At 35.8% G+C, this 24,123-nt stretch overlaps 1 protein-coding gene across 1 annotated transcript in view; it reads right to left on the bottom strand.

Moving 5' to 3' along the window:
* Positions 1 to 24,123, bottom strand: part of oit3 (oncoprotein induced transcript 3) — a gene marked incomplete at both ends in the record, with an annotated part of 29,880 nt that extends 5,757 nt beyond the window's left edge. Inside the window, 7 exons of the mRNA XM_083897698.1 lie at positions 16,365 to 16,777; positions 16,888 to 17,048; positions 17,523 to 17,645; positions 17,742 to 17,864; positions 20,042 to 20,152; positions 20,236 to 20,613; positions 24,066 to 24,123. Of these exons, the coding sequence (XP_083753824.1) occupies positions 16,365 to 16,777; positions 16,888 to 17,048; positions 17,523 to 17,645; positions 17,742 to 17,864; positions 20,042 to 20,152; positions 20,236 to 20,613; positions 24,066 to 24,123 (1,367 nt within the window). The remainder of the gene's footprint in view (positions 1 to 16,364; positions 16,778 to 16,887; positions 17,049 to 17,522; positions 17,646 to 17,741; positions 17,865 to 20,041; positions 20,153 to 20,235; positions 20,614 to 24,065) is intronic.

The following is a 24,123-nucleotide window of genomic DNA, read 5'->3' as shown; positions in this document are numbered from 1 at the left end:
GATCCTTGATCAGGGCAATGCCGACGATGATGATGGTAAATTTCAAGTCATTCTGAGATACTTTTTGTTTTTGAGAAGAAAGTCAGCTCACTGTCAAAGTGCAAAGTGTCAAATTTCCTGAATTTCAAAAATTCATTAAAATTGTTCCTTAAGAGGTTTGCAAATATTTTCAACGGATCCTTGTTCAGGGCGATGCCGACTATTATGATGGTCAATTTCAAGTCATTCTGAGATACTTTTTGTATTGGAGAAAAAAGTCAGCTCACTGTCAGTGTCAAATTTCCTGAATTTTAAAAATAAATAAATATTATTCCTGAAGAGGTTTGCAAATATTTTCAAAGGATCCTTGTTCAGGGCGATGCCGACTATTATGATGGTAAATTTCAAGTCATTCTGAGATACTTTTTGTATTGGAGAAAAAAGTCAGCTCACTGTCAGTGTCAAATTTCCTGAATTTTAAAAATAAATAAATATTATTCCTTAAGAGGTTTGCAAATATTTTCAAAGGATCCTTGTTCAGGGCGATGCCGACTATTATGATGGTAAATTTCAAGTCATTCTGAGATACTTTTTGTTTTTGAGAAGAAAGTCAGCTCACTGTCAAAGTGCAAAGTGTCAAATTTCCTGAATTTAAAAAAATTCAAAAAAATTGTTCCTTAAGAGGTTTACAAATATTTTCAACGGATCCTTGTTCAGGGCGATGCCGACTATTATGATGGTAAATTTCAAGTCATTCTGAGATACTTTTTGTTTTTGAGAAGAAAGTCAGCTCACTGTCAAAGTGCATCATGGCAAATGGATCATTTCCTGATTTTCAAAAATTCATTAAAATTATTCCTTAAGAGGTTTGCAAATATTTTCAAAGGATCCTTGTTCAGGGCGATGCCGACTATTATGATGGTAAATTTCAAGTCATTCTGAGATACTTTTTGTTTTCTAGAAGAAAGTCAGCTCACTGTCAAAGTGCAAAGTGTCAAATTTCCTGAATTTCAAAAATTCATAAAAATTGTTCCTTAAGAGGTTTGCAAATATTTTCAACGGATCCTTGTTCAGGGCGATGCCGACTATTATGATGGTAAATTTCAAGTCATTCTGAGATACTTTTTGTTTTTGAGAAGAAAGTCAGCTCACTGTCAAAGTGCATCATGGCAAATGGATCATTTCCTGATTTTCAAAAATTCATTAAAATTATTCCTTAAGAGGTTTGCAAATATTTTCAACAGATCCTTGTTCAGGGCGATGCCGACTATTATGATGGTAAATTTCGAGTCATTCTGAGATACTTTTTGTATTGGAGAAAAAAGTCAGCTCACTGTCAAAGTGCAAAGTGTCAAATTTCCTGTATTTCAAAAATTCATAAAAATTGTTCCTTAAGAGGTTTGCAAATATTTTCAACGGATCCTTGTTCAGGGCGATGCCGACTATTATGATGGTAAATTTCAAGTCATTCTGAGATACTTTTTGTATTGGAGAAAAAAGTCAGCTCACTGTCAGTGTCAAATTTCCTGAATTTTAAAAATGAATAAATATTATTCCTGAAGAGGTTTGCAAATATTTTCAAAGGATCCTTGTTCAGGGCGATGCCGACTATTATGATGGTAAATTTCAAGTCATTCTGAGATACTTTTTGTTTTTGAGAAGAAAGTCAGCTCACTGTCAAAGTGCAAAGTGTCAAATTTCCTGAATTTCAAAAATTCATAAAAATTGTTCCTTAAGAGGTTTGCAAATATTTTCAACGGATCCTTGTTCAGGGCGATGCCGACTATTATGATGGTCAATTTCAAGTCATTCTGAGATACTTTTTGTATTGGAGAAAAAAGTCAGCTCACTGTCAGTGTCAAATTTCCTGAATTTTAAAAATAAATAAATATTATTCCTGAAGAGGTTTGCAAATATTTTCAAAGGATCCTTGTTCAGGGCGATGCCAACTATTATGATGGCAAATTTTAAGTTATTCTGAGATACTTTTTGTTTTTGAGAAGAAAGTCAGCTCACTGTCAAAGTGCAAAGTGTCAAATTTCCTGAATTTCAAAAATTCATAAAAATTGTTCCTTAAGAGGTTTGCAAATATTTTCAACGGATCCTTGTTCAGGGCGATGCCGACTATTATGATGGTAAATTTCAAGTCATTCTGAGATACTTTTTGTTTTCGAGAAAAAAGTCAGCTCACTGTCAGTGTCAAATTTCCTGAATTTTAAAAATAAATAAATATTATTCCTGAAGAGGTTTGCAAATATTTTCAAAGGATCCTTGTTCAGGGCGATGCCGACTATTATGATGGCAAATTTCAAGTCATTCTGAGATACTTTTTGTTTTCGAGAAGAAAGTCAGCTCACTGTCAAAGTGCAAAGTGTCAAATTTCCTGAATTTTAAAAATAAATAAATATAATTCCTTTAGAGGTTTGCAAATATTTTCAAAGGATCCTTGTTCAGGGCGATGCCAACTATTATGATGGCAAATTTTAAGTTATTCTGAGATACTTTTTGTTTTCGAGAAGAAAGTCAGCTCACTGTCAAAGTGCATCATGGCAAATGGATCATTTCCTGATTTTCAAAAATTCATTAAAATTATTCCTTAAGAGGTTTGCAAATATTTTCAACAGATCCTTGTTCAGGGCGATGCCGACTATTATGATGGTAAATTTCGAGTCATTCTGAGATACTTTTTGTATTGGAGAAAAAAGTCAGCTCACTGTCAAAGTGCAAAGTGTCAAATTTCCTGTATTTCAAAAATTCATAAAAATTGTTCCTTAAGAGGTTTGCAAATATTTTCAACGGATCCTTGTTCAGGGCGATGCCGACTATTATGATGGTAAATTTCAAGTCATTCTGAGATACTTTTTGTATTGGAGAAAAAAGTCAGCTCACTGTCAGTGTCAAATTTCCTGAATTTTAAAAATGAATAAATATTATTCCTGAAGAGGTTTGCAAATATTTTCAAAGGATCCTTGTTCAGGGCGATGCCGACTATTATGATGGTAAATTTCAAGTCATTCTGAGATACTTTTTGTTTTCGAGAAGAAAGTCAGCTCACTGTCAAAGTGCAAAGTGTCAAATTTCCTGAATTTCAAAAATTCATAAAAATTGTTCCTTAAGAGGTTTGCAAATATTTTCAACGGATCCTTGTTCAGGGCGATGCCGACTATTATGATGGTAAATTTCAAGTCATTCTGAGATACTTTTTGTATTGGAGAAAAAAGTCAGCTCACTGTCAGTGTCAAATTTCCTGAATTTTAAAATTAAATAAATATTATTCCTGAAGAGGTTTGCAAATATTTTCAAAGGATCCTTGTTCAGGGCGATGCCGACTATTATGATGGCAAATTTCAAGTCATTCTGAGATACTTTTTGTTTTCGAGAAGAAAGTCAGCTCACTGTCAAAGTGCAAAGTGTCAAATTTCCTGAATTTCAAAAATTCATAAAAATTGTTCCTTAAGAGGTTTGCAAATATTTTCAACAGATCCTTGTTCAGGGCGATGCCGACTATTATGATGGTAAATTTCAAGTCATTCTGAGATACTTTTTGTATTGGAGAAAAAAGTCAGCTCACTGTCAGTGTCAAATTTCCTGAATTTTAAAAATAAATAAATATTATTCCTGAAGAGGTTTGCAAATATTTTCAAAGGATCCTTGTTCAGGGCGATGCCGACTATTATGATTGCAAATTTCAAGTCATTCTGAGATACTTTTTGTTTTTGAGAAGAAAGTCAGCTCACTGTCAAAGTGCAAAGTGTCAAGTTTCCTGAATTTCAAAAATTCATAAAAATTGTTCCTTAAGAGGTTTGCAGATATTTTCAACGGATCCTTGTTCAGGGCGATGCCGACTTTTATGATGGTAAATTTCAAGTCATTCTGAGATACTTTTTGTATTGGAGAAGAAAGTCAGCTCACTGTCAGTGTCAAATTTCCTGAATTTCAAAAATAAATAAATATTATTCCTTTAGAGGTTTGCAAATATTTTCAAAGGATCCTTGTTCAGGGCGATGCCAACTATTATGATGGCAAATTTTAAGTTATTCTGAGATACTTTTTGTTTTTGAGAAGAAAGTCAGCTCACTGTCAAAGTGCAAAGTGTCAAATTTCCTGAATTTCAAAAATTCAAAAAAATTGTTCCTTAAGAGGTTTGCAAATATTTTCAACGGATCCTTGTTCAGGGCGATGCCGACTATTATGATGGTAAATTTCAAGTCATTCTGAGATACTTTTTGTTTTTGAGAAGAAAGTCAGCTCACTGTCAAAGTGCATCATGGCAAATGGATCATTTCCTGATTTTCAAAAATTCATTAAAATTATTCCTTAAGAGGTTTGCAAATATTTTTAACGGATCCTTGTTCAGGGCGATGCCGACTATTATGATGGTAAATTTCAAGTCATTCTGAGATACTTTTTGTTTTCGAGAAGAAAGTCAGCTCACTGTCAAAGTGCAAAGTGTCAAATTTCCTGAATTTCAAAAATTCATAAAAATTGTTCCTTAAGAGGTTTGCAAATATTTTCAACGGATCCTTGTTCAGGGCGATGCCGACTATTATGATGGTAAATTTCAAGTCATTCTGAGATACTTTTTGTATTGGAGAAAAAAGTCAGCTCACTGTCAGTGTCAAATTTCCTGAATTTCAAAAATTCACAAAAATTGTTCCTTAAGAGGTTTGCAAATATTTTCAACGGATCCTTGTTCAGGGCGATGCCGACTATTATGATGGTAAATTTCAAGTCATTCTGAGATACTTTTTGTATTGGAGAAAAAAGTCAGCTCACTGTCAGTGTCAAATTTCCTGAATTTTAAAAATAAATAAATATTATTCCTGAAGAGGTTTGCAAATATTTTCAAAGGATCCTTGTTCAGGGCGATGCCGACTATTATGATTGCAAATTTCAAGTCATTCTGAGATACTTTTTGTTTTTGAGAAGAAAGTCAGCTCACTGTCAAAGTGCAAAGTGTCAAGTTTCCTGAATTTCAAAAATTCATAAAAATTGTTCCTTAAGAGGTTTGCAGATATTTTCAACGGATCCTTGTTCAGGGCGATGCCGACTTTTATGATGGTAAATTTCAAGTCATTCTGAGATACTTTTTGTATTGGAGAAGAAAGTCAGCTCACTGTCAGTGTCAAATTTCCTGAATTTCAAAAATAAATAAATATTATTCCTTTAGAGGTTTGCAAATATTTTCAAAGGATCCTTGTTCAGGGCGATGCCAACTATTATGATGGCAAATTTTAAGTTATTCTGAGATACTTTTTGTTTTTGAGAAGAAAGTCAGCTCACTGTCAAAGTGCAAAGTGTCAAATTTCCTGAATTTCAAAAATTCAAAAAAATTGTTCCTTAAGAGGTTTGCAAATATTTTCAACGGATCCTTGTTCAGGGCGATGCCGACTATTATGATGGTAAATTTCAAGTCATTCTGAGATACTTTTTGTTTTTGAGAAGAAAGTCAGCTCACTGTCAAAGTGCATCATGGCAAATGGATCATTTCCTGATTTTCAAAAATTCATTAAAATTATTCCTTAAGAGGTTTGCAAATATTTTTAACGGATCCTTGTTCAGGGCGATGCCGACTATTATGATGGTAAATTTCAAGTCATTCTGAGATACTTTTTGTTTTCGAGAAGAAAGTCAGCTCACTGTCAAAGTGCAAAGTGTCAAATTTCCTGAATTTCAAAAATTCATAAAAATTGTTCCTTAAGAGGTTTGCAAATATTTTCAACGGATCCTTGTTCAGGGCGATGCCGACTATTATGATGGTAAATTTCAAGTCATTCTGAGATACTTTTTGTATTGGAGAAAAAAGTCAGCTCACTGTCAGTGTCAAATTTCCTGAATTTCAAAAATAAATAAATATTATTCCTGAAGAGGTTTGCAAATATTTTCAAAGGATCCTTGTTCAGGGCGATGCCGACTATTATGATGGTAAATTTTAAGTCATTCTGAGATACTTTTTGTTTTTGAGAAGAAAGTCAGCACAAAGTCAAAGTGCAAAGTGTCAAATTTCCTGAATTTCAAAAATTCATGAAAATGATTCCTTAAGAGGTTTGCATATATTTTCAACGGATCCTTGTTCAGGGCAATGCCGACGATTATGATGGTAAATTTCAAGTCATTCTGAGATACTTTTTGTTTTTGAGAAGAAAGTCAGCTCACTGTCAAAGTGCAAAGTGTCAAATTTCCTGAATTTCAAAAATTCATAAAAATTGTTCCTTAAGAGGTTTGCAAATATTTTCAACGGATCCTTGTTCAGGGCGATGCCGACTATTATGATGGTAAATTTCAAGTCATTCTGAGATACTTTTTGTATTGGAGAAAAAAGTCAGCTCACTGTCAGTGTCAAATTTCCTGAATTTTAAAAATAAATAAATATTATTCCTTAAGAGGTTTGCAAATATTTTCAAAGGATCCTTGTTCAGGGCGATGCCGACTATTATGATGGTAAATTTCAAGTCATTCTGAGATACTTTTTGTTTTTGAGAAGAAAGTCAGCTCACTGTCAAAGTGCAAAGTGTCAAATTTCCTGAATTTCAAAAATTCAAAAAAATTGTTCCTTAAGAGGTTTGCAAATATTTTCAACGGATCCTTGTTCAGGGCGATGCCGACTATTATGATGGTAAATTTCAAGTCATTCTGAGATACTTTTTGTTTTTGAGAAGAAAGTCAGCTCACTGTCAAAGTGCAAAGTGTCAAATTTCCTGAATTTCAAAAATTCAAAAAAATTGTTCCTTAAGAGGTTTGCAAATATTTTCAACGGATCCTTGTTCAGGGCGATGCCGACTATTATGATGGTAAATTTCAAGTCATTCTGAGATACTTTTTGTTTTTGAGAAGAAAGTCAGCTCACTGTCAAAGTGCATCATGGCAAATGGATCATTTCCTGATTTTCAAAAATTCATTAAAATTATTCCTTAAGAGGTTTGCAAATATTTTCAAAGGATCCTTGTTCAGGGCGATGCCGACTATTATGATGGTAAATTTCAAGTCATTCTGAGATACTTTTTGTTTTTGAGAAGAAAGTCAGCTCACTGTCAAAGTGCAAAGTGTCAAGTTTCCTGAATTTCAAAAATTCATAAAAATTGTTCCTTAAGAGGTTTGCAGATATTTTCAACGGATCCTTGTTCAGGGCGATGCCGACTTTTATGATGGTAAATTTCAAGTCATTCTGAGATACTTTTTGTATTGGAGAAGAAAGTCAGCTCACTGTCAGTGTCAAATTTCCTGAATTTCAAAAATAAATAAATATTATTCCTTTAGAGGTTTGCAAATATTTTCAAAGGATCCTTGTTCAGGGCGATGCCAACTATTATGATGGCAAATTTTAAGTTATTCTGAGATACTTTTTGTTTTTGAGAAGAAAGTCAGCTCACTGTCAAAGTGCAAAGTGTCAAATTTCCTGAATTTCAAAAATTCATAAAAATTGTTCCTTAAGAGGTTTGCAAATATTTTCAACGGATCCTTGTTCAGGGCGATGCCGACTATTATGATGGTAAATTTCAAGTCATTCTGAGATACTTTTTGTTTTCGAGAAAAAAGTCAGCTCACTGTCAGTGTCAAATTTCCTGAATTTTAAAAATAAATAAATATTATTCCTGAAGAGGTTTGCAAATATTTTCAAAGGATCCTTGTTCAGGGCGATGCCGACTATTATGATGGCAAATTTCAAGTCATTCTGAGATACTTTTTGTTTTCGAGAAGAAAGTCAGCTCACTGTCAAAGTGCAAAGTGTCAAATTTCCTGAATTTTAAAAATAAATAAATATAATTCCTTTAGAGGTTTGCAAATATTTTCAAAGGATCCTTGTTCAGGGCGATGCCAACTATTATGATGGCAAATTTTAAGTTATTCTGAGATACTTTTTGTTTTCGAGAAGAAAGTCAGCTCACTGTCAAAGTGCATCATGGCAAATGGATCATTTCCTGATTTTCAAAAATTCATTAAAATTATTCCTTAAGAGGTTTGCAAATATTTTCAACAGATCCTTGTTCAGGGCGATGCCGACTATTATGATGGTAAATTTCGAGTCATTCTGAGATACTTTTTGTATTGGAGAAAAAAGTCAGCTCACTGTCAAAGTGCAAAGTGTCAAATTTCCTGTATTTCAAAAATTCATAAAAATTGTTCCTTAAGAGGTTTGCAAATATTTTCAACGGATCCTTGTTCAGGGCGATGCCGACTATTATGATGGTAAATTTCAAGTCATTCTGAGATACTTTTTGTATTGGAGAAAAAAGTCAGCTCACTGTCAGTGTCAAATTTCCTGAATTTTAAAAATGAATAAATATTATTCCTGAAGAGGTTTGCAAATATTTTCAAAGGATCCTTGTTCAGGGCGATGCCGACTATTATGATGGTAAATTTCAAGTCATTCTGAGATACTTTTTGTTTTCGAGAAGAAAGTCAGCTCACTGTCAAAGTGCAAAGTGTCAAATTTCCTGAATTTCAAAAATTCATAAAAATTGTTCCTTAAGAGGTTTGCAAATATTTTCAACGGATCCTTGTTCAGGGCGATGCCGACTATTATGATGGTAAATTTCAAGTCATTCTGAGATACTTTTTGTATTGGAGAAAAAAGTCAGCTCACTGTCAGTGTCAAATTTCCTGAATTTTAAAATTAAATAAATATTATTCCTGAAGAGGTTTGCAAATATTTTCAAAGGATCCTTGTTCAGGGCGATGCCGACTATTATGATGGCAAATTTCAAGTCATTCTGAGATACTTTTTGTTTTCGAGAAGAAAGTCAGCTCACTGTCAAAGTGCAAAGTGTCAAATTTCCTGAATTTCAAAAATTCATAAAAATTGTTCCTTAAGAGGTTTGCAAATATTTTCAACAGATCCTTGTTCAGGGCGATGCCGACTATTATGATGGTAAATTTCAAGTCATTCTGAGATACTTTTTGTATTGGAGAAAAAAGTCAGCTCACTGTCAGTGTCAAATTTCCTGAATTTTAAAAATAAATAAATATTATTCCTGAAGAGGTTTGCAAATATTTTCAAAGGATCCTTGTTCAGGGCGATGCCGACTATTATGATTGCAAATTTCAAGTCATTCTGAGATACTTTTTGTTTTTGAGAAGAAAGTCAGCTCACTGTCAAAGTGCAAAGTGTCAAGTTTCCTGAATTTCAAAAATTCATAAAAATTGTTCCTTAAGAGGTTTGCAGATATTTTCAACGGATCCTTGTTCAGGGCGATGCCGACTTTTATGATGGTAAATTTCAAGTCATTCTGAGATACTTTTTGTATTGGAGAAGAAAGTCAGCTCACTGTCAGTGTCAAATTTCCTGAATTTCAAAAATAAATAAATATTATTCCTTTAGAGGTTTGCAAATATTTTCAAAGGATCCTTGTTCAGGGCGATGCCAACTATTATGATGGCAAATTTTAAGTTATTCTGAGATACTTTTTGTTTTTGAGAAGAAAGTCAGCTCACTGTCAAAGTGCAAAGTGTCAAATTTCCTGAATTTCAAAAATTCAAAAAAATTGTTCCTTAAGAGGTTTGCAAATATTTTCAACGGATCCTTGTTCAGGGCGATGCCGACTATTATGATGGTAAATTTCAAGTCATTCTGAGATACTTTTTGTTTTTGAGAAGAAAGTCAGCTCACTGTCAAAGTGCATCATGGCAAATGGATCATTTCCTGATTTTCAAAAATTCATTAAAATTATTCCTTAAGAGGTTTGCAAATATTTTTAACGGATCCTTGTTCAGGGCGATGCCGACTATTATGATGGTAAATTTCAAGTCATTCTGAGATACTTTTTGTTTTCGAGAAGAAAGTCAGCTCACTGTCAAAGTGCAAAGTGTCAAATTTCCTGAATTTCAAAAATTCATAAAAATTGTTCCTTAAGAGGTTTGCAAATATTTTCAACGGATCCTTGTTCAGGGCGATGCCGACTATTATGATGGTAAATTTCAAGTCATTCTGAGATACTTTTTGTATTGGAGAAAAAAGTCAGCTCACTGTCAGTGTCAAATTTCCTGAATTTCAAAAATTCACAAAAATTGTTCCTTAAGAGGTTTGCAAATATTTTCAACGGATCCTTGTTCAGGGCGATGCCGACTATTATGATGGTAAATTTCAAGTCATTCTGAGATACTTTTTGTATTGGAGAAAAAAGTCAGCTCACTGTCAGTGTCAAATTTCCTGAATTTTAAAAATAAATAAATATTATTCCTGAAGAGGTTTGCAAATATTTTCAAAGGATCCTTGTTCAGGGCGATGCCGACTATTATGATTGCAAATTTCAAGTCATTCTGAGATACTTTTTGTTTTTGAGAAGAAAGTCAGCTCACTGTCAAAGTGCAAAGTGTCAAGTTTCCTGAATTTCAAAAATTCATAAAAATTGTTCCTTAAGAGGTTTGCAGATATTTTCAACGGATCCTTGTTCAGGGCGATGCCGACTTTTATGATGGTAAATTTCAAGTCATTCTGAGATACTTTTTGTATTGGAGAAGAAAGTCAGCTCACTGTCAGTGTCAAATTTCCTGAATTTCAAAAATAAATAAATATTATTCCTTTAGAGGTTTGCAAATATTTTCAAAGGATCCTTGTTCAGGGCGATGCCAACTATTATGATGGCAAATTTTAAGTTATTCTGAGATACTTTTTGTTTTTGAGAAGAAAGTCAGCTCACTGTCAAAGTGCAAAGTGTCAAATTTCCTGAATTTCAAAAATTCAAAAAAATTGTTCCTTAAGAGGTTTGCAAATATTTTCAACGGATCCTTGTTCAGGGCGATGCCGACTATTATGATGGTAAATTTCAAGTCATTCTGAGATACTTTTTGTTTTTGAGAAGAAAGTCAGCTCACTGTCAAAGTGCATCATGGCAAATGGATCATTTCCTGATTTTCAAAAATTCATTAAAATTATTCCTTAAGAGGTTTGCAAATATTTTTAACGGATCCTTGTTCAGGGCGATGCCGACTATTATGATGGTAAATTTCAAGTCATTCTGAGATACTTTTTGTTTTCGAGAAGAAAGTCAGCTCACTGTCAAAGTGCAAAGTGTCAAATTTCCTGAATTTCAAAAATTCATAAAAATTGTTCCTTAAGAGGTTTGCAAATATTTTCAACGGATCCTTGTTCAGGGCGATGCCGACTATTATGATGGTAAATTTCAAGTCATTCTGAGATACTTTTTGTATTGGAGAAAAAAGTCAGCTCACTGTCAGTGTCAAATTTCCTGAATTTCAAAAATAAATAAATATTATTCCTGAAGAGGTTTGCAAATATTTTCAAAGGATCCTTGTTCAGGGCGATGCCGACTATTATGATGGTAAATTTTAAGTCATTCTGAGATACTTTTTGTTTTTGAGAAGAAAGTCAGCACAAAGTCAAAGTGCAAAGTGTCAAATTTCCTGAATTTCAAAAATTCATGAAAATGATTCCTTAAGAGGTTTGCATATATTTTCAACGGATCCTTGTTCAGGGCAATGCCGACGATTATGATGGTAAATTTCAAGTCATTCTGAGATACTTTTTGTTTTTGAGAAGAAAGTCAGCTCACTGTCAAAGTGCAAAGTGTCAAATTTCCTGAATTTCAAAAATTCATAAAAATTGTTCCTTAAGAGGTTTGCAAATATTTTCAACGGATCCTTGTTCAGGGCGATGCCGACTATTATGATGGTAAATTTCAAGTCATTCTGAGATACTTTTTGTATTGGAGAAAAAAGTCAGCTCACTGTCAGTGTCAAATTTCCTGAATTTTAAAAATAAATAAATATTATTCCTTAAGAGGTTTGCAAATATTTTCAAAGGATCCTTGTTCAGGGCGATGCCGACTATTATGATGGTAAATTTCAAGTCATTCTGAGATACTTTTTGTTTTTGAGAAGAAAGTCAGCTCACTGTCAAAGTGCAAAGTGTCAAATTTCCTGAATTTCAAAAATTCAAAAAAATTGTTCCTTAAGAGGTTTGCAAATATTTTCAACGGATCCTTGTTCAGGGCGATGCCGACTATTATGATGGTAAATTTCAAGTCATTCTGAGATACTTTTTGTTTTTGAGAAGAAAGTCAGCTCACTGTCAAAGTGCATCATGGCAAATGGATCATTTCCTGATTTTCAAAAATTCATTAAAATTATTCCTTAAGAGGTTTGCAAATATTTTCAAAGGATCCTTGTTCAGGGCGATGCCGACTATTATGATGGTAAATTTCAAGTCATTCTGAGATACTTTTTGTTTTCGAGAAGAAAGTCAGCTCACTGTCAAAGTGCAAAGTGTCAAATTTCCTGAATTTCAAAAATTCATAAAAATTGTTCCTTAAGAGGTTTGCAAATATTTTCAACGGATCCTTGTTCAGGGCGATGCCGACTATTATGATGGTAAATTTCAAGTCATTCTGAGATACTTTTTGTATTGGAGAAAAAAGTCAGCTCACTGTCAGTGTCAAATTTCCTGAATTTTAAAAATAAATAAATATTATTCCTGAAGAGGTTTGCAAATATTTTCAACGGATCCTTGTTCAGGGCGATGCCGACTATTATGATGGTAAATTTCAAGTCATTCTGAGATACTTTTTGTTTTTGAGAAGAAAGTCAGCTCAAAGTCAAAGTGCAAAGTGTCAAATTTCCTGAATTTCAAAAATTCATGAAAATGATTCCTTAAGAGGTTTGCATATATTTTCAACGGATCCTTGTTCAGGGCAATGCCGACGATTATGATGGTAAATTTCAAGTCATTCTGAGATACTTTTTGTTTTTGAGAAGAAAGTCAGCTCACTGTCAAAGTGCAAAGTGTCAAATTTCCTGAATTTCAAAAATTCATAAAAATTGTTCCTTAAGAGGTTTGCAAATATTTTCAACGGATCCTTGTTCAGGGCGATGCCGACTATTATGATGGTAAATTTCAAGTCATTCTGAGATACTTTTTGTTTTCGAGAAGAAAGTCAGCTCACTGTCAAAGTGCATCATGGCAAATGGATCATTTCCTGATTTTCAAAAATTCATTAAAATTATTCCTTAAGAGGTTTGCAAATATTTTCAAAGGATCCTTGTTCAGGGTGATGCCGACTATTATGATGGTAAATTTCAAGTCATTCTGAGATACTTTTTGTATTGGAGAAAAAAGTCAGCTCACTGTCAGTGTCAAATTTCCTGAATTTTAAAAATAAATAAATATTATTCCTGAAGAGGTTTGCAAATATTTTCAAAGGATCCTTGTTCAGGGCGATGCCGTCTATTATGATGGTAAATTTCAAGTCATTCTGAGATACTTTTTGTTTTTGAGAAGAAAGTCAGCTCACCGTCAAAGTGCAAAGTGTCAAATTTCCAGAATTTCAAAAATTCATAAAAATTGTTCCTTAAGAGGTTTGCAAATATTTTCAACGGATCCTTGTTCAGGGCGATGCCGACTATTATGATGGTAAATTTCAAGTCATTCTGAGATACTTTTTGTATTGGAGAAAAAAGTCAGCTCACTGTCAGTGTCAAATTTCCTGAATTTTAAAAATAAATAAATATTATTCCTTAAGAGGTTTGCAAATATTTTCAAAGGATCCTTGTTCAGGGCGATGCCGACTATTATGATGGTAAATTTCAAGTCATTCTGAGATACTTTTTGTTTTTGAGAAGAAAGTCAGCTCACTGTCAAAGTGCAAAGTGTCAAATTTCCTGAATTTCAAAAATTCAAAAAAATTGTTCCTTAAGAGGTTTGCAAATATTTTCAACGGATCCTTGTTCAGGGCGATGCCGACTATTATGATGGTAAATTTCAAGTCATTCTGAGATACTTTTTGTTTTTGAGAAGAAAGTCAGCTCACTGTCAAAGTGCATCATGGCAAATGGATCATTTCCTGATTTTCAAAAATTCATTAAAATTATTCCTTAAGAGGTTTGCAAATATTTTCAAAGGATCCTTGTTCAGGGCGATGCCGACTATTATGATGGTAAATTTCAAGTCATTCTGAGATACTTTTTGTTTTCGAGAAGAAAGTCAGCTCACTGTCAAAGTGCAAAGTGTCAAATTTCCTGAATTTCAAAAATTCATAAAAATTGTTCCTTAAGAGGTTTGCAAATATTTTCAACGGATCCTTGTTCAGGGCGATGCCGACTATTATGATGGTAAATTTCAAGTCATTCTGAGATACTTTTTGTATTGGAGAAAAAAGTCAGCTCACTGTCAGTGTCAAATTTCCTGAATTTTAAAAATAAATAAATATTATTCCTGAAGAGGTTTGCAAATATTTTTAACGGATCCTTGTTCAGGGCGATGCCGACTATTATGATGGTAAATTTCAAGTCATTCTGAGATACTTTTTGTTTTTGAGAAGAAAGTCAGCTCAAAGTCAAAGTGCAAAGTGTCAAATTTCCTGAATTTCAAAAATTCATGAAAATGATTCCTGAAGAGGTTTGCATATATTTTCAACGGATCCTTGTTCAGGGCAATGCCGACGATTATGATGGTAAATTTCAAGTCATTCTGAGATACTTTTTGTTTTTGAGAAGAAAGTCAGCTCACTGTCAAAGTGCAAAGTGTCAAATTTCCTGAATTTCAAAAATTCATAAAAATTGTTCCTTAAGAGGTTTGCAAATATTTTCAACGGATCCTTGTTCAGGGCGATGCCGACTATTATGATGGTAAATTTCAAGTCATTCTGAGATACTTTTTGTTTTCGAGAAGAAAGTCAGCTCACTGTCAAAGTGCATCATGGCAAATGGATCATTTCCTGATTTTCAAAAATTCATTAAAATTATTCCTTAAGAGGTTTGCAAATATTTTCAAAGGATCCTTGTTCAGGGTGATGCCGACTATTATGATGGTAAATTTCAAGTCATTCTGAGATACTTTTTGTATTGGAGAAAAAAGTCAGCTCACTGTCAGTGTCAAATTTCCTGAATTTTAAAAATAAATAAATATTATTCCTGAAGAGGTTTGCAAATATTTTCAAAGGATCCTTGTTCAGGGCGATGCCGACTATTATGATGGTAAATTTCAAGTCATTCTGAGATACTTTTTGTTTTTGAGAAGAAAGTCAGCTCACCGTCAAAGTGCAAAGTGTCAAATTTCCAGAATTTCAAAAATTCATAAAAATTGTTCCTTAAGAGGTTTGCAAATATTTTCAACGGATCCTTGTTCAGGGCGATGCCGACTATTATGATTGTAAATTTCAAGTCATTCTGAGATACTTTTTGTTTTCGAGAAGAAAGTCAGCTCACTGTCAAAGTGCATCATGGCAAATGGATCATTTCCTGATTTTCAAAAATTCATTAAAATTATTCCTTAAGAGGTTTGCAAATATTTTTAACGGATCCTTGTTCAGGGCGATGCCGACTATTATGATGGTAAATTTCAAGTCATTCTGAGATACTTTTTGTTTTCGAGAAGAAAGTCAGCTCACTGTCAAAGTGCAGTGTCAAATTTCCTGATATTCAAAAATTCATTAAAATTGTTCCTTAAGAGGTTTGCAAATATTTTCAACGGATCCTTGTTCAGGGCGATGCCGACTATTATGATGGTAAATTTCAAGTCATTCTGAGACACTTTTTGTTTTTTCGAGAAGAAAGTCAGCTCACTGTCAAAGTGCATCATGGCAAATGGATCATTTCCTGATTTTCAAAAATTATTTAAAATTATTCCTTAAGAGGTTTGCAAATATTTTCAACAGATCCTTGTCCAGGGTGATGCTGACTGTCATCATGGTAAATTTCAAGTCATTCTGAGATACTTTTTGTTTTTGAGAAGAAAGTCAGCTCACTGTCAAAGTGCAGTGTCAAATTTCCTGAATTTCAAAAATTCATGAAAATGATTCCTTAAGAGGTTTGCATATATTTTCAACGGATCCTTGTTCAGGGCAATGCCGACGATTATGATGGTAAATTTCAAGTCATTCTGAGATACTTTTTGTTTTTGAGAAGAAAGTCAGCTCACTGTCAGTGTCAAATTTCCTGAATTTCAAAAATAAATAAATATTATTCCTTTAGAGGTTTGCAAATATTTTCAAAGGATCCTTGTTCAGGGCGATGCCAACTATTATGATGGCAAATTTTAAGTTATTCTGAGATACTTTTGGTTTTTGAGACTAAAGTCAGCTCACTGTCAAAGTGCATCATGGCAAATGGATCATTTCCTGATTTTCAAAAATTCATTAAAATTATTCCATTAGAAGTTTGCAAATATTTTCAACGGATCCTTGTTCAGGGCGATGCCGACTCTTAAGATGGTAAAAAAAAAAAAAAAACCTGCATTGGAGGACACACTGCAGGTTTTGTAATGGTATTATTTTTTTAGGAAGACCTAATCAATGTTTACTTTTCTTGGACTGTAGTTGCATGCATTACTATTGTTTCTCTATTTTATAATTTGACGGTACAGATCAACTGGTATGGTCACACTAAGGTAGCATGAGATGTGGCATTAAAACTGATAAAAAAAAAATATTCACCCATCTTTGATGAGGTAATACTTAAGAGCCTGGTCAGCTTTAGGGCCTGGTGTGGCGAAGCAGCTCTCCACCAGTGCAGAGAGGCCCTCCACTCGCTCCTTGGGCTCCACACCGAAGAACAGGGAGTCGTGCAGGCGGAGCTGAGGTGGGGTTCGGTAGGACTCTGAAAACTCTGCGTTCTTGAAGAGCTCCAAAGAGAAGGGGAAGATTCCCTCGCTGTGGCCTGCCAGCTTCAGGGCAGAGCTGCGCACACTTGCCTGGTACCTGTCTGACACGTGGTACTCCCTGGGGAACTCACAGGTGACTGGGAGCAGTAACTTGCTGGTGCGGACTATCACGTCTCTGCTGCTGCCCGGGTTGCTCCTAGGAAGGCCCGTCACCAGGTTGGTTCCCACAATCTTGTCATCTGTCACCTGGGGCAGGTCAACATTTACATCACTTCACAGCTTTTTTTTGGTGACAACCTCACACACGACACACTTTTGAATTACAATGAAATAAAAATGTACTCCATGTCTCTGACCTCCACCACTGTGCCGCAGGTCTTCAGGCTGAAGTTGAGATTGATGTGCGTGCCGTTGGAGACACCTCGACAAGACGAGTTGGACAGGAAGAGCTCAAGTCCTCCCACAAGGTCCTTAGGGACTGACACGGTAATAGAGCTGGGATCACACTGGACTGGCACTGCAGGAATGAAAAGTGACACTTTTGATTAACTCATAAATAATCCTGCACGTGGTTAAAACTAGGGGGAAAAAAAACACTCCGAGGCCATAAACTTTTATGAAGGCTGCTCATTTTCCCACAACATGGATCAAGGTCCAGAAATATTATACATAATCCATTACAAAATACATTTTCATCTCAATAATGACTTTTTTTTACAAAATTATCATGAACCTCTAGCAAGGACAACAAATGTTTTTTTATATATCTGGATCATCACAAAACTGAATAATTTCTTAGGGTTTCTTAGGGAAAATTTCACCAAACTCCATTCTTAACTTTTTTAATTAGACTACTCACAAAAACCGAAACAGAGACAGAGAAACAGACAGAAAAACTAATATAAAAAATATATTGATGTCAACTTGCTTTGCTGTGAATTTATCTAAACAATAATAATCACACACACGTGCACACAGAAAACACTCTCACCCTGACATGTGCGTCTATCCTCTCCCAGCTCCAGCCCTCTGGGACAGTGGCACCGATATGAGTCGAGCAGTGTGGAGCAGCCATGGCTGCAGCCTCCATTGTTAACATGACAGCCTTCTATCTCTGCGTGAGACAACACACACAGAGAGAAGAAGATTGAGGACACAGTGTGTGTCCCCTTGCTTGGGTTCACCTATCTCAGTAGAATTACAAACGTACCTTTGCAGCGGCGTCCGTCCTCGGCCAGCACGCGGCCCGGTCTGCAGTCACAGCGGCTGGAGCCTTTGGTGTTCACACACACCTCGGCACAGCCACCGTTGCCCTTCTCGCACTCATTCACGTCTGAACACAGAGCACACACCACACCTGGGTCAGGCATTAGTATCCGATCGGTCTTGTTTTAATCGACTGACTGCCAGATGGATGGAGTTTATTACCACAAGGCAATGCAGTTAGTGGGAAGAGGTTGATAAATCAGCTTTAAAGGAGTTTGAAACACAGTTTATAACACTGAGCAGACAAATACATACTGTATATCAGGGGTCTCCAACTGGAGGCCCGGGGGCCACATGCGGGCCCCCCAATCGATTACATGTGGCCCCCCACTTAATATCACGTTATAATGAAAACATGGCCCATGACCTCACCGTCTTTTAAACACAGTGTGTAGCTTAGGCACAGCTGCCAGCGAGGTGATAGAATATAATATGTTTGCGTGAACATTAAACATTGGATTTTGTATAACAGTAATAATAAGACATTTGGTCATAATTATCCCAATATTAACTGTATCATATACAACATTCAATTATATATATAAATACACCTGTTAGGGCCCAAGCCACGAATGGAATGGTAGTGGCCGAAACAGCTCCTGGTATGAATTTTAAATACAGTTGTCCACACTTTTATTAATGTAATTTAAAATAAATGTTTTTTTTTTATATTAATATATTAATTTTACATCATAAATAGTATTACATATAGTATACGTGTGATATCATGATGCAATATTGTGTACAGTTTTCCCCCACTTTTTGTTCTCCAGGCCGACCCCCCGCTTGACCACAATAGATGCGCATTGGCCCCCAGGCCATTTGAGTTTGAGACCCCTGCTGTATATACTGTATATGATAAACGATGGGGTTTTTTTTGTCCTCTGACTTCTCCTTCTCTAGGGGTCGTCACAGAATATAAGGGATGGAATAGTGCAAGACAGAGAGGGTAAAAAAAAAAGAAGAAAAAGGAATGAGGATGGAAAAATTAGAAAGTAATTTTTAAGACAGGGGGAGACAGATTAGCTTGATGGGTGAATAATGAGATAATGGCAGTTTGCAAGCTGCCCAGGTTCCCACTGCATGCCTGTCACACATCATTAGGTGTACTGTCCACACTACACACGCACACACACACTACACACACAGATTGTCATAGACTCCCTGGAGATTTACCCAAAAATTTGACAAATAATAATTGTGTCCCGAGAAGGAAACAAATCCTCATGAGGCCAACTAGATCCAGATCGTTTGTCAGCTGAGACACCTGGACTACAATTAAGAGTGTTTATAATTAGTAAACCAAACGGGACATTTAAGCATTTCCAAATTAATGGGTAGATTAAAGTTAAAGTAACTTAAATTGTAATTCAGAATCGTGGGGGGAGCTGGAGCCAGCTCGGCTGAAAAAGGGCAAAAGGCAGGGTACACACTGGAAAGGTCGACAGTCCACTGCAGGGTCATACAGACCTCAACTATAACACTAACACCTACGGTCAATTTAATGTCCAATTACCCTTATCCCCAGTCTGCATGTATATTGGACTGTGGGAGGAAGCTGGAGGAGAACCCACCATAGAGAACAAACAAACTCCACCTCTGACTTGTATCTTGAAAAATGGTCACCTGTTATAACGTATTTGGAAAGGTGAGACTACAGTCTCGGTTCAACTGGGGTAGAGGGTGTTTTTAGTTTTATTTCTCTATTTTTCTCTATTACTATTACTAATTAGATCTACAAATAATATTATTTCACCTCTTTGCTATTTGATTGTCCTTGTATGTTGTATTTTGTCAGTTTGATACCAATATGAGTATTGATACTTGTCATAATGTGTGAGACTCTGTCAAGGAAAAAAGAAAAAGAAAGGCTCTCTGTGAAACCTGGGATCTGAACCAGTGTTTAGAGGGTTTATTGTTTAAATTCCTGACAGGATGATTTAAATGCAAATAAAGAATAAGATTAATTTTTAAAGCATTCAAAAAGCTGCAGGTGAAATGATGTATACACATAATATAGTGTATCTGCACATTATATCTACTTTAGGCTTTTGTCATCTTTGCAAATTGTGCTGCATGTTGAATATTAAGAATAGCAAGTCTGTCTCGAGTTCTCTTGTTATTTATTTTTTTTTTTTAGAATGAACTTCCAAGTCACATCCACTCTGGCTTATCTGCAATATCTTTTGTTGTCATTGTTATCTGTCATCTCTCTTCACCCCTCTGTCTCCGTCTGTGTCTCACCCAGGCACGTCTGTCCGTCTGGTCCCAGCACAGTTCCAGGTGCACAGCGACAGTCGGACTCAGGACACGTGGGACCTGCACAGTCCACCTCATCACAGATATCGTAGAAGTCTGTGCAACATAGACACATGAAAAGTGAAAAGTCACACAGGTGTAAGAAAAAAAAAAAAATTTATACAGACAGGTCCACTCACAGCCACAGTAAACATGGAAGCAGACTGAGGGTCTGGGCAGACGGTAGACAAAGTATCCCCCAGCAGCACAGGCCTTCACGTCTACACTGGCGTTCCACTGGCAGCAGTTGTCATTGTAGCTGGCGCACACAGACAGGGTCACGATGCCGTCCTGGGGTCGAGGATGGCTGCCACTGAGCCAGACTGGAGCGTGCGTGCCGCAGTGGTTCTCAGATATGCAGAAGGTGGGCATGGCATCCCCAGCCATGCCAGTGAAGCGGTACCATTCTCCAGACATGTGGCTGTCGCACAGAGGCACTCCGGACGACTGGTTCACGTGGTACTCTGTGTTCCTCCACGGCTCGTTCAGGCTGATGTAGGCAGAGCACGGGTCCAAGGCTGAGATTTCAAAAATATTTCTTAAATGTTATTCATGTTATCTGTACTCTATTATCCGCATCTATCTACATTTGACAATCCCACTATTAATAAAATAAACCTTGCCTATAACCTTGTATATATACTTAATAAAAACATTATGTAAATGTGTATTTAAAAAATATGGAGGATAAAACAGGGAGTCAGTGCAGAAACAGATAAAGCAGAGAGTTACGGTCAGAGGCGATTCTAGAGTCTGTAGGGGCCCTAAGCAAAAATTCCCAGGGGGCCCTTCCAACCAGTGTTCATCACCATTATGTTACAAATAATCCGACACAACGAAAAATGTATGAGTTCAAAATATATTTTTTTCAAAATGAATGAAATAACATGGAAAAACCTTGTAATTAAAAAGTATGTGAAAATATAAACGTAAAGAACAATAAAATACTGTAAATAGCTTTTAAAAAACTATATAAACTTAGTAAAAAAAAATACATTACACTGTAAAGAACCCACATTATAAAACAATATAAATATATAGAACAATGAAATACTGTAAAGAACTGAAAAAACATATATAAACTGAGTAAAAAAGATACGCATTACACTGTAAATAATCCTCTTCATTTTCCAACTTGCAGAACGATAACCACACAGGTTAAAGTGAGGTGGGGCCCCTTTAGGGAGGTTTCAGGGGGCCCCCTATCGGTCGGCTCGGGGCCCCAAGCTGCACCTCTGGTTACAGTTTAGATTCAGAGCTTAACACTCCCTGGTTACTTCATCCAAACAATGAAGAAAAGACAACAAACCAAGTCCTTTGCCTGTTCTCATTCTGACAGTTTTCAGATCCAGCAAAAACATAAATCTCTGAAATAACATTATGTGCATTATTAAGAACCACTGTATGAGAGAAGACGTCTGTTTGTCATCTGAATAAAGGCTTTAGCAGTGATTTTGATGGAGAATAACACTATTAGTTACTTTGGGGAAAATGTCACTGTCTGCTCAGTCTACAGACAAGCAATAAATCCTTTAACCTGTTCCTTGTTTTTGTACAATGAAGCAAACCTTTGAGTCGTCATGATACACACAGTCGATCCTAATTGAACTAAAAGCCAACATTTATCCGGCATGTTTTGCCAGAATCAGGAGCTTGTGCAAGATCAGGAGAAAGAGCGTGCAGAGTAAACAAACTGCAGCAAAAGCATCAGTGATCTCACTTTGTCAGGCCCTGGCAACATCGTAATTAAGAGGTAGAGGTAAAACAAATAGACATGAATGATGATTCGAGAGGATAACGCTGGGCACCGGTAAGAAGCTTCTGGGATGAAGAAACAGCGTGAGGTCGATCAGCTCAGCAGTCAAGCATCTTGTTTGACAGGCCAGAGCACAGAGAGAACATGACAGCAGTCAAGCGGCGGCACATACAGACAGTAACACATCAGTGGAGCAGTAACCACCGATGTAGTTAAGGTTCACAGCTTTTCATTTATTAATCACTCGTCCTCAATCAAACTCCCCTGTCAGGAAAGTTGTTTAGGGAGCGCTTAGCAATTTCAATATCGGAGCAGGAACACGTTTATGAGAAGCCAAAACTGTGATCATGATTAAAATACGACTGAGCAGCCAAACTGAACGTTCCTGATTTGTTTTTAGCAATAGAAGCCACTTCTGAAACTTCTCAGTGCTTGAAGTGGGGAAAAAAAAATAAGTGCCCCTATGAAGCATTTATTTCTGTTGGTATTATTAATATGTTAATAATGTTCACAACATCTATTGATTCAAATACTTATTGAATGATTTAAACTTCAAGCACACAGTCCCTTTAATTTGGTATTGAATGTAAACATTACTGGAAGAAACATGCTGCTTCTTCCAGCTTCTCCCTTTAGGGGGCGCCACAGTGGCTCATCTGCCTGATAGATATTGTTCTTGTTTAACAATGATAGACATTGGAAACAAACACACGACTCTCACAGGAATGGGTGAACGTCAAGTAGCGCACCCTGAAAAATGATTATTGTATGCAGATATACTGCTTTACTAGCGCAATGTTCTTCTTCTTCCGCCTATTAGTCATTGGTAAAAAATGCGTCACTGTGTTGAGACATGACAATAAAACGTGGCTATATTGAGCTGCCAGGCTTCATCACCACTGTGTGAACTCATTTGGCAACAGTTTGGATGTATAACGTTCATAATTTATATTTAACAGTTACGCGCTACAGCAAATGAGGAAACACCAGAGGCAGTGACATAAAAATGCCTAATGACAAGTAAACAGAGTTAAAGTCGGCAGAATTTAACTGTTTCATCTTTAATGAAAACAATTTCGACGAGAGAGTTACAGTCACAAGACCTGTTCCTGTCCTTAATAACACAAGCAAACAGGAAAACACACTATTCCGTTTATAAAGATAATCTGCAGCTTAGATACATACAAATAAGTTGTTTTTTTGTGCAATGGAACACATTTTATGACCATAAATGATGTCACTGCATTTTCTTCCTTCCATCCACTCATGGACAGTCGATCTTGTCCAAACCTGCTGCTCCAGTAAAAGTAGAAGGATCAATCCATGGCTCGGGTCCACTTAAGCTTACAGAATAAACGACCAGTTTTGGGAACGTAGAATTGACCAACTGTGCAGCCCCTCAAGCAGCATGGAGTGAGCAAAGGAACAAAGCTGACTCATGAGGGTGTATGTTAATGGGGGCCTTAAATCTTCCAGATGGGGCTTGAATAGCTTCATATGGCTGTTTAGGGAAATGCAGAGCTGCGCTCGACCTGTGTCCGACTCCTACATCACATCTGTTCAGATGAGCGTGAAGACCACAACAAAACAGTTACTGTTGTTCCAGTATATAAATGCGTATAAATAAAGATGACAATAGTCTGTGCATTTCCGTGTTCTAACTTAATACTACAAAAACAATCTGACCCGATGCTTCATCTAGAATCATCGAACTCTTTCAATCGCCCGACTACTTTAGTCAATAGACTATTAAAACTCATCACATCCATCCTGTTGGCACGTAATTTCAAGAAGAGGAAATGGAAACTGATTTTGTTTTTGAGTTAATGGTACATTCTCATTCTGAGGCTGTTAAAATACTCCCCCAAATAAAAAAAAACCACAGACACCCACATAACATTAAAATAAATGTATGTGTTTGGCCTTTGTAAAATGAAAGTGACCCATAATTTAGGCCATAGTTGTGTATAGATTATATATCAATATAATGAAGAATTCTATTGGCTTGACATGTTTTGTTGTAATCCATATCAAAGGTTAAACACATTTGTGGTTTTGGTCATTTAATAGGATTAGATGAAAATGAGAACGACGGTAAAACAGCCACTTTTTCCTTTTATCTATTGTACAATAATAAGAAAAGGAAAAAAAAAGATTAAAGAACAAAGAAATCACAGGATTTGTCAGGCACAACATAAGACATGTTTTACTCACCTTCACCTGCAACAGCGAGATACTCCTGCAGCAAACGGATAATCACCAAAACAATCAT

This window comes from Microchirus variegatus (assembly GCF_963457635.1).
Source record: "Microchirus variegatus genome assembly, chromosome: 11".
Classification (NCBI taxonomy): Eukaryota; Metazoa; Chordata; class Actinopteri; order Pleuronectiformes; family Soleidae; genus Microchirus; species Microchirus variegatus.
Note: the sequence above shows the minus strand (reverse complement) of the source record. Positions and strands in the feature narration are given on the sequence as shown.